The sequence below is a fragment of the Stegastes partitus genome, unplaced genomic scaffold, assembly GCF_000690725.1.
Source record: "Stegastes partitus isolate 25-593 unplaced genomic scaffold, Stegastes_partitus-1.0.2 Scaffold1566, whole genome shotgun sequence".
NCBI lineage: Eukaryota > Metazoa > Chordata > Actinopteri > Pomacentridae > Stegastes > Stegastes partitus.
Genome location: NW_007579297.1, coordinates 128,136 through 141,833, shown reverse-complemented (window position 1 = coordinate 141,833; position 13,698 = coordinate 128,136). Strand labels below are relative to the sequence as shown.

General features: G+C 43.0%; 1 protein-coding gene across 1 annotated transcript in view; it reads left to right on the top strand.

Annotated features, from left to right (window-relative positions):
* LOC103371337 (neurotrypsin-like) overlaps nt 1-9,303 on the top strand; it is a 22,656-nt gene extending 13,353 nt beyond the window's left edge. Inside the window, exons 9-14 of the mRNA XM_008300634.1 lie at nt 278-419; nt 503-787; nt 2,046-2,168; nt 2,251-2,519; nt 3,513-4,054; nt 8,971-9,303. Of these exons, the coding sequence (XP_008298856.1) occupies nt 278-419; nt 503-787; nt 2,046-2,168; nt 2,251-2,519; nt 3,513-4,054; nt 8,971-9,303 (1,694 nt within the window). The remainder of the gene's footprint in view (nt 1-277; nt 420-502; nt 788-2,045; nt 2,169-2,250; nt 2,520-3,512; nt 4,055-8,970) is intronic.
* The last annotated feature ends 4,395 nt before the right edge of the window (nt 9,304-13,698 follow it).

Sequence of the window (13,698 nt, the reverse complement as noted above, 5' to 3'; positions counted from 1 at the left end):
CTATCTATCTATCTATCTATCTATCTATCTATCTATCTATCTATCTATCTATCTATCTATCTATCTATCTATCTATCTATCTATCTATGTGTTTACTGTCCTCCAGAGGTTTCTCCTGTCGACACAAACACAGTCCACTGACATGAGAACAGCGTCTGAATAAAGAGACACCGGCTGACATTTAACACCATCAGCCCATGTTCTGTTCTGTCACTGTAGACCGGACTCCGAGGATGCAGGCATGAATATGAATGAGAGTTTTTTCTCCCTCTGTCAGGTCCCCTGGTGCGTCTGGTGGGTGGCAGCAGCAGGAAGGAGGGTCGAGTCGAGGTGTATCTCCATGGCGACTGGGGAAGTATTTGCGACTCGGGCTGGAACGACCTGAATGCGGTCGTCGTGTGCAGACAGCTCGGACACAGGTAAACGTTTACGGGTAAAGATTTTTTACATTTTTTTATTTCAAATAGCGCCAAAGCATCCCATCCTCTCGTTTCTTCTCCAGCGGTGGAGCGGTAGCAGCCGGAGGGTTCGGTCAGGGGAAGGGACCCATCCACCTGGACCAGGTGAGGTGCACGGGGAAGGAGGAGTTCCTGGGGGAGTGTCCCTCTCTGGGTCAGAGCATCCAGGGCTGCAGACGGAGGGAGGACGCCGGGGTGAGGTGCGACGTGGCGCCGCGGGAGCCGTCGGTGGTTCCGGTCAAACCCCAGGAGCAGAGCTGTGGGCTGAGGAAGCTGGTGGAGGAGGAGGAGGGCAAGAGGAGGAGCCGAGGAGAGGAAAGCACGCTCAGGTAGGAGGAAATACAGCCAGACAGAAAGAGTTTAGAGTGCATGTTACACTGTGAAAAAAAATCATCTATAAAGAAACAAGAGCAGAAAAATTAAAAAGGTGGAATGCTGCAGTGTTCAAAGACTGTGAAAACTGTGAAAATAAAAGCAAATATCTGTAAAATAATTGGATTTTAAGCTGATTTAAATACAGTATTATGGTGTAATTTTACAGTCACACATTACAAAATACCTCATTTGTAAAAAATTCAGACTTTAGTTTTAGTTTCCTGTCTTTTATTTTTTTTGACAAAAAAAAAATCACAATCTTCCTCTGCCTCTAATGCAGCCGAAGATTCTCTAATGATGCTGCCATCACCATGGCAACTAATTGGAACTTTGTACCATTACATGCTTCCACAGGAAAATTCATTAAAGTGATGTACATTAATAATTTACTGTAATTTATCAGAAGAGGGAAAATCTCTAAAATAACAGTTTAGAAAATATTTACAATTTGTTTTACAATTTCAATCCTAATATAGATATTTTTTCCCTTTGAATAATGTCAAATATCTGTAAAACAAGAATATTTTTTGGATTTAAATAAACTAAAAGTATTGTGAGATGTTGGAAAAGAGCAAATTATCATTTATAAAAACACAGATTTTTTTATGTGGACATAGAATACTCATTTGCAGTGATTTTACTCGTTATCTGTAATTTAACTAAACAAGAAAATCTGTATCACAGCAAATTGCCTGTAAATAAACTCTGATGTGTAAAATCAGTGACGTTTTCCTTTAAAACTAGATTTTCAAGGCTTTCTGCAAAACAGCGTCGCAAAATTAGTCGTCAGCTCAACTCACTTTGGTTGAGTTCTGTTTTTTTTTTTCTTTCTTTCTCTGAGAACAAACGTGTTTATATACATAATTTAATGCAGACTCATTATTCATGTGCTTGTATGTAATTCAGACAAACAGTGATCCGTTCACCGAGTCGTCGCTTCGTAGCTCGACTACATGGCAGATTTAATTAAACTGACATGAAGCGACATGCACAGCTTTTAGGGCTCTGATGTCTCGGGGCAGTTTGAACCATGTTTCATGCAGTAATATTATGTTCACTGGCTGCTTCCCATTCTGCTGTGAAGAATTTAAAGTTTTCTACGGTGCATTTCCTTCCTTATATAAACATTTAATGTGCATGAGGAGACAACAAACAGAACTCTAATTTTAGGAACTCAAAACTGACAAGAAAGATGCATGTAATTTTGTTCAGGTCCACGTGGCCCTGGCAGGTGTCGGTGTGGCTCCAGTCCCAGGAGGAAGCCGACGGTCCCCTCTGCAGCGGGACTCTGATCAGCCCCTGCTGGGCCCTGACGTCTGCATCCTGTGTGAGCAGGTGAGTCCGACGCTGAGCGATGAATCTGCACCGGAGGCGTCTTCCGGCACGAGTCTAAATCTATCTCCTCCTCCTCCTCCAGGGTCGGCAGCGACCCGTCCAGGTACGTGGTGCGAGTCGGGGGCTCGGAGCGGAGCCTCAGCCCGGAGCAGGTGGTGGTCCACAGGAAGTTCAAGGGCCAGAGCGGAGGACACGATCTGGCTCTGCTGAAGCTGCCCAGCTCCAAGGGCCACTGCCTGACCTTTGACCCCAACACCAACGCAGCCTGCCTCCCTACAGCTGACACCGTGTCGGGAGGAAATACTCCAGCATCCTGCGTCGTCATGGTTACCGCCGGATGGGCAGGGCCAGGTATGTGTTCTACCTGTTGCTGTTTGTGTCATAGATGGATGGATGGATGGATGGATGGATGGATGGATGGATGGATGGATGGATGGATGGATGGATGGATGGATAGATAGGTAGGTATGTAGGTAGATAGGTAGGTAGGGAGGTAGGTGGATGGATGGATGGATGGATGGATGAACAATGATTTATTCATATATAACCTGTCATTTATAGTTTTTGACTGCAGAGGTTAACTCTGACATGTAAGCGCTGGTTTTGGGGAATGTGGGCTACAAAAACTGTCACTTCATTACTATTTATAGTGAGAAAAATCCATCACTGATCCCCAGAACTCAGGGTGACGTGTTCCAGTAGCTGGTTTTGATGGATATTCAATAAAACAGTGACGAGAACAGAGAAAAGCATCCAATCTTTACATTTGTGAAGCTGGAGCTAATGAATAATCAGTGGCCACACCAATACTTCTGATCGTTTATTACAGACAGACAGTAGAGAGAGACGACCAGAAACACAGGAGAGAGAAAACGATGAAACGAAACGTCTCCGTCTGGACTGTTGATGCTCCCGTTTTTAGTTGGTAGAGAAATATCTTGACTGAATAAATTGCTGTGAAATCTGACACAGATTTCCATGTTTCCCAGAAGATGAAGCCCGATGATTTCCTGACTGTTCCTCTGGCGCCACCATGTGGTCAATGTTTGTAGTGTTTAGTAACAACTATCAGATAGATTGCCTTGAATTTTATCGTCCTCCGCAAGATGAAACTGAACCACTTTGGATCCCTTCATGTTTCATGTAGCAGCAGCACTTTGTTTTATCACCACATATCCATAACAGAAAGCCTCAGCTGCACTCTGAGAGCTGTTATAAATGTCGGCAGTAAAGCTTCACACAGCTGCAGACTCTCGTTATTGTTGCTTGACTGAAATTATTGCTTGACGGCCAAATCTAGCAGATGGTTTCCCCTTCAATCGTCTCCTCCATCTTCTCTCCTAGACTCCGTCGTTGCATCCTGGGTCCCTCTCATGTCGTCATGGCAATGCAAGAAGCGCTACGGCGACAGCTTCTCCAGTCACGGCACCCTGTGCGCCGGCAGCCCTCCAGACACCAGCCTCCTCCACGGCGACGGTTGCCAGGGCAACTCCGGAGGCGGGCTGCTGTGTCAGGGGGAGACGGGTCGGTGGGTGCTCACCGGGGTTGTTGCCGGGGGTTACGGCTGCTCCGACCCCTCCTCCCCCGCCCTCTACACGCGAGTCAGCCGCTTCAGGAGCTGGATCGACGAGGTCACCGACGCACGAGCGCGCCCGGAGGAGCCGCACGCCAACACGCAACAAGTGGACAATGACATCACTCTCGTGGACAATGACATCGCCCTCGTGGACAATGACATCACACATGCGCACGGGAAGCTGAAGCGCGTGCACGATCAGCAACCGACGAATGAGATCGGCGAGGTCAAACACGCGCACGCTCACCACTCGCACGCCAACCAGCACGCTCACGCTAAAGGCGGCGCGCACACAAACACACAAATGGTGGTGTGATGGAGGCCGCCGGCTTTACCACCTTGTGCCATGTGACCGCCTGAGGAAGAGGAAGGAGAGCAAACTCTAAGAGCCAAACAAAAGTGAAAGATGCTCCCAACTTAAGTCTAAAAAAACCGGCCGTCTGTGTGCTCATTTTCAAATCTGAACTCGGTGTTGTGAATCCCAAGTGTTTGCTAATCGTCGGCTGAGTGCAGCAGTGTGGGCAGAGCTTCCTGAGCTGCAGGATGACAGAGTGTGTGGGTGATGTGTGGTGCTTTTTACATGTGAGTTGCAGCCCAGAGCGGCAGGTTCATCAGCATGCCGATCGGGGGGTGGGGGGGCGTTTGCCGACACTGAAAATCTAAAAAATCAGCATGGCATGTATCTTAAGGACAATAGCGTTAGACGTTAACATATTCGGGGGGACAATTTGAAGACGGTCACGCGAGAATCTATGCTAATTTCACCTATTTATGTGTCTTCTGTGTGAGTTCTTAGAAGATTAAAAACAAGTAGGCAGCAGAACATCCAGTGTAAAGGCTGACTGTGCATCACTAGTGTCCCTCTGAGATGATTCATGTAGATAAAACCCCAACTTAGGTTTTTATATTAAACAAAACAATCCCATTTCTTTTTCAAACAGGGCTTTTCTCTTCAAGCTGTTGTCTTATACCTTTACTGGTGAAAGTGCTGTTGTTCATTTAGACCCACGACTAAGCTGCTCCACCGAGGACCACACCAGTGACTCAGCAGGTTTTAGTGCTTCTAGAACCGCTGTTCTGACTGTTTTAAACACCAAATTTCTCTTCAATCAGGCCAAATGTTTGATCCCTAATGATGCTTCCAAACTTATCATCCGAATACATCCCACAAAAACTGAGAGTGCTCTTTACAGAATGCGATGAGGAGATTGGAGTATTTTGGAAAGAAGTAATAAAAGAGATGAAAAAACATCAAGGAAGTGCATCAAAACTGACCTTTTTCAACCTGATTCAGTGTCCCAGTGCTACTTAATGTGATTTTATGATTTTATAATGAATATTCTTCACATAAGCATTCCCTGTTTGGATTTATATGAAAAATCTGACTTTCAAAGGTGTCAGATCCTTTAGTTGTTTTGCTAAACGTGCATCATTACTGAGAGGTACAAATCTTTCAAACCACCCTTCGACAATGATGCAGAAAAACACGATTGGGCTTCGAGGGAGCGTTACAAGTGCTGCAGGAGCACTGGGAGCAGAGCATCCCTGCACGAGGGGATTACTTTGAGTGGGATGTTTTTTTTATAGGTACAGTCTTTGAGCTTTTTAGTTGTAATTCGTAGACGTTAGTATGTACGATGTAATGAACATGGCACACCACCTCAGTCACATTTCCTGTGTCACATAAATGCATTTTAGGCTTTTTGTGCACCAGGAACGTGCTCGTGGTTGGTAGTGCGACGCAAATTTGTCTTCATTTGCTCGTCCCAATGCTCTGCACGATGACTACGCTTCGGTTTTGTGCCCAAATTGTCGCTCCAAACCCAGCAACTTCTTCCCAAACTCAAAACATTCAAAGCTTATCTTTTTGACAGCTTCAAGAGTCTGCCAATTGATTTTCTGGTTGTGTCCATACCTTCCTGTTTTCAAAGAGCTGAAACATGCCGAGACACTGGTAGGGTCCTTTAAAACTGTACTTTTAAAGCCATCGGAAGCTGCCTGTCGGGTCGTGGATATCCTTTTTGTACTGGCTCTAGATAAATAGATAGATAGATAGATAGACGGGAGCTCAGATAGACGCATAGAGTTTAGGTAGTACGTGTCCTGCATTCATTCTAGACCGAGTTAGAAAAGTTAAATGTTGTCCGTTCCGTTGTCCTCTGAGCAGATCCGACCAGGAGGTGGCGACGTTGCTCTTCTTTTCAGAGGGTGATCCGTTGGACTCGCCGACGGTTCTTTTTTTTATACCGTAAGTGTTTGGACTTGTGCTCGATGTTCTGTGAAGCCATTGTGTCGTGAAGCATCTTGTGACCTGCTACTGCTGTTTTCTCCATTGTGGACCTGCCCCGCCCCGCCCCCCCTAAAGCCTGTTCTTATATCCCTGTACATAAACTCAGGCCTCCTCCCTCCAGACTTGATGTCGGACCGATGCAGGTCCTGTGGGGTTCCTGTAAATACAGGGGGGGCGCAGAGTAAAGTGTTTAGGATGTACTTCACCTGTGTTTAAAGCCATCAGCTGTTCCTCAGTGTACTGTGCAGAATCATGGTTGAGTATTAAAACGTATACCTGCTGAGAACAAGTTGGTCTCTCTTCTCTGATGTTTTATCAACACCAGTGTGCAAAGCTTCAAGCCTTCATCACCAGTCCGCACGAAACTTGAAGCTCTCCGGACGTGCAGCCCTACAGAAGCCGATACACGGGTTTTATGGACTAGAACAAAAGAGCAAAAGATTGCTTACAGAACGTTTATGGCTTTCAAGTAATTGAAAAGTAAATCTGCTTAGCTGCTGCTCTCGGTCACCCATGAGCGCCGCTAATCTTTTCTTTTGTTCGGCTGGTTTCCCCTCTGAAAAAAAACGAAGTGGGGGGATCAGGACCCTCTGTGGAGTGGATCGGCCGGTTTCTATTGAAAACTGGAGACCAAAGTGATTTCTAATGAGGGTAATTGAGGCAGCCTTTTGGGATGTAGCTGGTTGTTTAGAAATCTGCCTGAAAGATGTGAAGTTAATGATTTTTTTTAGGGATTATCTGTCAACAGGTGGTTCACCAGGTTGGATGAAATGCAGCATTTAGATAAACGCATGCATTAAAGGGCGACTTTAACAGGAGCAACACTTCTTAAAGGAAGTTTATTCTCTTTATTTATGCTTTAAATGATTAAACAGTTTTTACTTTTCATCCCCGGGGTTGTTTATTTTACTCCTCTGTTTAGTATTGAGTCATTAACTTTTATCCATTTACCCTTCTTTGCTTACTTTTTGTTTGTTTTCTCGTTCCCTCCTCAGTTGAATACTACGATCAGTACATAAGTAGAGCAGCATTATCAAAAATATACGTATCTGTGTTACATGATTAATATCGTGGCTGCATTCAAACGTGAGCAGCTGTTCATGAATGTCAGGTCAAGGTAAGTTTAATTAATTACAGCATTGCTGGGTAGTTTAATTTCTAAATATACACCATATTTTCCATCCATCCATCCAGTATCTAAACACCGCTACATCCTCACCAGGGGGGCTGGAGTCTATCCCAGCTGACTCAGGGTGAAGGCAGGTTCACCTGGACAGGAAACCAGTCTATCACAGGGCTACACTTAGAGACAGACAACCAAGCACACTCACATTCACACCTACGGACAATTTACAATCACCAATTAACCTCAACATGTTTCTGGACTGTGGGAGGAAGAACCCGGAGAGAACCCACGCTGCACGGGGAGAACATGGAGACTCCACGCAGAAAGATCCCGGGACGTGAACCGGCGACCTTCTAGCTGCTAGGCAACAGTGCTAACCACCGAGCCACCTTGCAGCCCCGCACTATAATTTATTTACATATATGATATAATGCATCCAAGATCTGATCCAACCGATTGTTCAACAGTTTTTATCTGTAATTCTTTGAAAATTTTCTGTTATTTTACAGACTATTTAAATTACAGATACTAACGAGTAAAAACACAAGAATAAAGTATTCATATACATGCTGACCCCAAATAAACAAAACAAACAAACAAACAGCTAAAACAAAAACATCCACATAAAAAAACTATATTTTCACAAATGCATTCTTTCATTAGACAACATTATCTTCACTTTGTTTAAATCGACAAAAACTCTAATTATTTAACACGTATTTAAGATGAGATCAACTTTATTGATCCCTCACAGGGGAAATGTTCAGCAGCTGGAGTGAAAGTGTCCCCTGTCTGCGCCAAATATTCTGATATTCATCATTAATTGGGCCTGAATATCCAGAGACCAGAAAGTTCTACTGGGACCAGCCCTACTAGTTATTATAACAACTATGAACGATAAATATTAACAACTAATGAGCCTTTTAGCATCAAGCCCTCCTTGTATCTGGACCTCCGTCTTGACAATCTGACATAGAAGAAGGTTTTACATTTAGTGTCGGATTATCGAGTCATGGTTGTATTAATAAATACATAAATAAATCAACATTTTGGTAATTAAAGCTGAATTAAAGTCAAGAATTTATTTCAACATATCCACAACTTTTATGATGTTAAATCAAATCCTGTAAAAATCTACAGGACATAAACTAGATGCGAACCTCCTCACATGAATAAAAAAGCAAATGAATAAATGTAGAATAGTAAATAAATAAAACTTCCCAAATACAAGCTGATGTACGTAAATGTAGAAATACATCCGAGATATTCATTTAACAGTGTCCCTTTTTCATTATTATTAATTTGTTATTCATTTATGTTGTTTAAACTTCGGCCATTTTTATGTCAAAATGAGAACTCACAATACACGTGAGTATTTATAACATCTGTGTCAGCCAGATTCTAAAGGGTTAAACCAGCTCAGCCTAAAACTGGATCTGCAGCATAGCAGCGCGAGGTGGTGGAAGGACTGTCAGGTGATGATCAAAGTGAAGATGATGGAATAAAGGGAAACATTATGGCGTCCGAACTGCTGCGTCATTTTGTTATTTAAGTGCATTCAGACCCTCGGGTGAGCGGACGTCTGCGTGGACGAGTAAATACCGTGTCTCAGTGTGACAATAAATAATAAGTTTGTGCACTTTAAAGTCAGAGTCTGGTAATAAAACAGAGCTAATCCGGGTTATTTCATATGTTTCGGTGTCCGGGGAAGGAAAAGACGAACTAATAAATTAGTCTGAGAAATGAAAAACAACAACTGATGCACCTGATGTGGTTTATGTAACGCTGAAGGCATGGCTTCCTGCGTCAGTGTTCCATCTACCTGGAGGTTTTCACCGTGTCCATCGCATGCGGCCACAGCTTCTGCAAGGCCTGCATCACCGGATACTGGGACTGCCAGTGTCCCCTCTGCAAGGAGGTCTTCACCAAGAGACCCGAATTAAAGACCAACATGACAACTCAAGAGGTGTCGGATCACTTTAGAGGGATAAAGGAAGGAAGCATTAATGATAAATCGGCTGTACGGAATGGAGACAAAGCCGGCGACATCTGCACTGGGAGGAAGTCGGTGAAGTTTAGCCTCGAATGCCAGACGTCTTTCTGTGAGCTTCACCTGGAGCCTCACCACAGAGTCGCAGGCTGAAGAGACGCACTGGACAACCAGATCTGCAAGAAACACCATGTTCTGCTGGACATGTTCTGCAGGATGGACAAGAGCTGGTTCTGCATCGGCAAAGACCTTCGAGTGTGACGAGATGAAGGTTCTGCTCAGAGAGATGGAGCTCAGATTCCGACATGATCCAGGGAAGGCTGCAGAAGGTCCAAATACCAGGTGGAGCTCAGCAAGAAGGACTCACAGCCAGAAAGACATATCGAACACTGTGCAGGTGCTCAGTGCTCTTGTCGCATCAATCGAAAGGAGCCAATCAGAGCTCATTTGGATGATTAAGAAGAAGCAGAGGGCCGTCGAGAGGAGAGTCGAGGGCTTCATCAGAGCTCTGGAGCAGGAAATTAGCGCACTGCAGCAGAGATGCACAGAACTGGAGCAGCTATCGCACCATTTCCACGTCCTCCTGAGGTCGCCAGCTCTATCCAGCTGTCCGAATATTAAAGATCAGCAGGAGTTCAGCACCCGGAGCAGCCACGACGAGCAGGAAGTCTTTACGGAGCGCCGTCTCCGATCTCGAGGAGACGAGAACTTTGCAACTTTGAAGACAAGCTCAACAGAGAGATGGAGAAGTTCCCTGATCAGAGGTCGAAGTGAATTCGGCAGCATGTTGTGGACGTAACTCTAGACCTCGACACCGAACACTGGTCCCTCGCTCTCTCCGATGACAGGAGGCAAGTGGCAAAAGAGGCCCTTCAACCCCAAGAGGTTCGTGGGGTTGCTGGGATCATCGGTCGTAGCTTCTCAAGTACAAGTGAAGGGGAAGGACAAGCGGGCCATCGGCGTTGTTAAAGAGTCTGTAGAAAGGAAGAAATGGTTTTTGGTGAACTTGGATGCTGGACGATGGAGCTGGGAGACGGTTACAAAGCCAACACTGATGACAGAGCGCCATTGGTCCTGATCCCAGTGAATCTTGAGGACTAGAATGCATTGATGTCCTTCTACATGTAGTTATTATCAACAGTTCCCATTAAAACCACCAACAGCGCATCAGTTCTCCTCTCAGGGACGTAGATCTCTAACAACAAACGGGAGAACATTTTGTTGGGGATGATTGTCAGCGATGAATGAACAAACCGCTGCGAGTAATTTGCAGCCCCGTTCAGGGTGATTAACAGAAAATAAACGACAGCGCTCCCGCTCGCGGTCGCCCACTCCGGTGATGTGTCTTATTGTTGTGTTATTAATAGTTTTTGGACAACAATGAAGCTTTATGGCACAGAGGAAGAAGAGATATCAAGCTGTGGGGTTTGTTGACAGTCATTTGTTGTAATAAAGCTCGTGTATGTTGTTCATCCATCCGGTAGCTCTGGTGTAACCTCGTCACAGACCATCATGTATAAAAGAAGGACGACGTGACGTCACCCAGTGTTTTGGAGTATTTTGGAAACTGTACATGACGAGTGAAGGGTGGATCTGACTGAGAACTTCCATTCTCAAAACCATCCCCTACTTTTTTCTCGTAATTTAGTCATAGGAACTGGACTTGCTTGAGTTCCTTGAAGACGTTTCATCCAAGAGGCTTCATCAGGTCTGACTGACTAGTTGGAAGTTCCAGGTACTTCTATCCTTAAGGAGCCATTAACACCTGAGCCACAAAAGACCTTAACGAACCCCATTGTGTCAGGGGGAGCACTAACGATTCTCATAACGAGGGGGAGGAGCATCAAACCCCCAATTGAAACCAAAACTCAGGTGGGACACCTGATGGAACTGAGCAGTCGTTCATTTTATTGGTGCTCTTTCTAAGGTGAGATGTCAAAATGTCTGCCGTGAAGAAGTCCACAGATCAGAACCACCCTTAAGACCAAACATGGACCACAGGAGGCAAACTAAATCCAGATCTGCTGCTTCTATTGTGCTGCCAATGCAAGAATGTTGATTATGTCTTGGTCCTATTTAGGACTTCTTAATACTGAAGCCAGACTACACTGTAAAAAAAAGAAGAAAAAAAATAGAAGTAATTTTTACAGATTTTTAACATTTTTATTTTGAGATTTCTTTTTTTTTTTAATATGCAAAAAATACAGAAATATATCAAATTAAAAAACTATTAAAACTATAATTACAAATAAGCATAATTTAAAACATTTTTGACACAAATAGACTTGAAATAAATATTTATTGTGATTTCCCAAATATTTCCTTTTTGTTTAAATTTCAGTTTAATAGTGTAAATATATTTGTAAAATTAGGGACAAATAATGAAAATAAACAGAAAAAGAAGCATCGGCTCTCTAGTTTTACACAGAATGTTTATTAAATTCAGAATATCTGGTGTAATTACAGAAGTTTTTGCAACAAAAATGTTAAATTAATGTATTTGTATTAGTGTAAAATGTCTAAAGCATTAGTAACCTGTCAAAAAGCAGTTTTTATATAATATATATAATTTATTATATACAGATATTATTATTATATGTTTGAGATAATGTCATTGTTTTACAGACGTAAAAACAATATTATGTAAAAATAAGGCCGGAAAATAAATTATAATCTGGAAAATTAGGGTTTTTATGATATTTACTGTATTTTTTGATGCTCCAGGTGCTAGAACAGTGTTGCTGCTGTTGTTTTTCCTTTTTCTTTTTTACAGTGTGCTTGTAAATGCAGCAGAACATTTTTACTGAGTCTCTATTCTGACAAACTGATAAACTGTTTCTGTGTTAAAGTTAAAGTGTGCAGGAACTCCTCACAGCTCCGGCGGGTTTATTTCCTCCTCAAACACTTTTGGTAATTCCGGTCTTGGGTAAACACGAGTGTGTTGTGTGTGGAGGTTCACAGCAGAGTCCGGCTGACTCGGTTCTTTTATCCAAACCCTCCATCCTCCTCGTCCATCAGAGTGCTTTCCTCTCTGCTCCCGCCGCCCTCGTCCCCTTTTCACAGCTTCAGGTGTGTTGTTGTGTTCAGAGGTGTTGTGATAATTCAGACAGAGCTCAGAGCTGCGAGGGCCACGGCTTCATTGTGTTGCTGACAATCAGGCACCACACATGAGATTTTATTATGACATCGTTTATCAGGAGCTGTTAAAACACAGAGAATTCCTAGATTCTAAACTTTGGTGCAGCTCTGTGACTAATAAAACATTTGCTACAGACTGAGGATGACTGAAGCCGATGTGTTTTCATTTAAATCCGCCTTGAAATAAAATTAATCTAAATTTAATTTCAATCTGTAGGATGTCAGATATGAAATGCATGTTGTTGAAAGTCAGTGCATTTTGAGCTTTCCAACACCCTTCAAACTCCTCATCTGTGAAGAGCTGCCTGATCAGGAAAATTAACCAAATATAAGCTAAAAATCCCAATATTTCCTCAAAATCACTTTATTCTACACGTCTCATTTAAAACGTTGCCAATAATAAAGTGATTGCACGAATCAGATTCTATAAAAATTGTAAAAAATTCTGCACCGCTACTGACTTATTGAGAGCCAACACCTTTTGATTTCAGTCATACATGTGCGCGCTTACAGTCGTCCTCCAAAGTATTCATCTCCTCACATGAAAGAAAACACAAAATTCACACTCAAATAACTAGAAACTGAAAAAAGTAACAATAAATAAAAATTTGCTAAATTACATTTTAGTGGAATGAGACATTGCTTTTGAATTGTGGTTGAAAAGAATAATTTTAAAAAACAAAACAAACTGTTCAACTAAATATTCGTTTACAGGTCCCATCATGCTTGCTTTTTTTGTTTTTATTATATACTTCTGTTGAACCACAATTCAAAAGCAATGTCATGATATTCATTACATTTTTATTTATTATCACTTCTGTCAATTTCAGCTTATTTCAGTGATTTTTTGACCTTCTCTAATGGGACAGTATGAATACATCTGAGGACGACTGTAGATAAATATTGTACCTGCTGATTATAGATTTTTACATTTTTCCAAATAAATATTCAAAGAAATTGAACTTTTGAAATTACAACTTTGTGACACAGCACGAGACATTTTTGAGATTTTTCTTCTACCCTTAGTTGTGCTGTTTCTATAGAAGTGCAGGACTTTTGTTTGTTTCTACTTTAACCATCCATCATCTCTACACCTTAATCCTCACTAGGGGGGCTGGAGTCTATCCCAGCTGACTCAGGGTGAAGGCAGGTTCACCTGGACAGGTAACCAGTCTATCACAGGGCTACACTTAGAGACAGACAACCAAGCACACTCACATTCACACCTACGGACAATTTAGAATCACCAATTAACCTCAACATGTTTCTGGACCTTGTGGGAGGAAGCCGGAGAACCCGGAGAGAACCCACGCTGCACGGGGAGAACATGGAGACTCCACGCAGGAAGATCCCAGGTGTCCTTACCGGGACGTGAACCGGCGACCTTCTAGCTGCGAGGCAACGATGCTA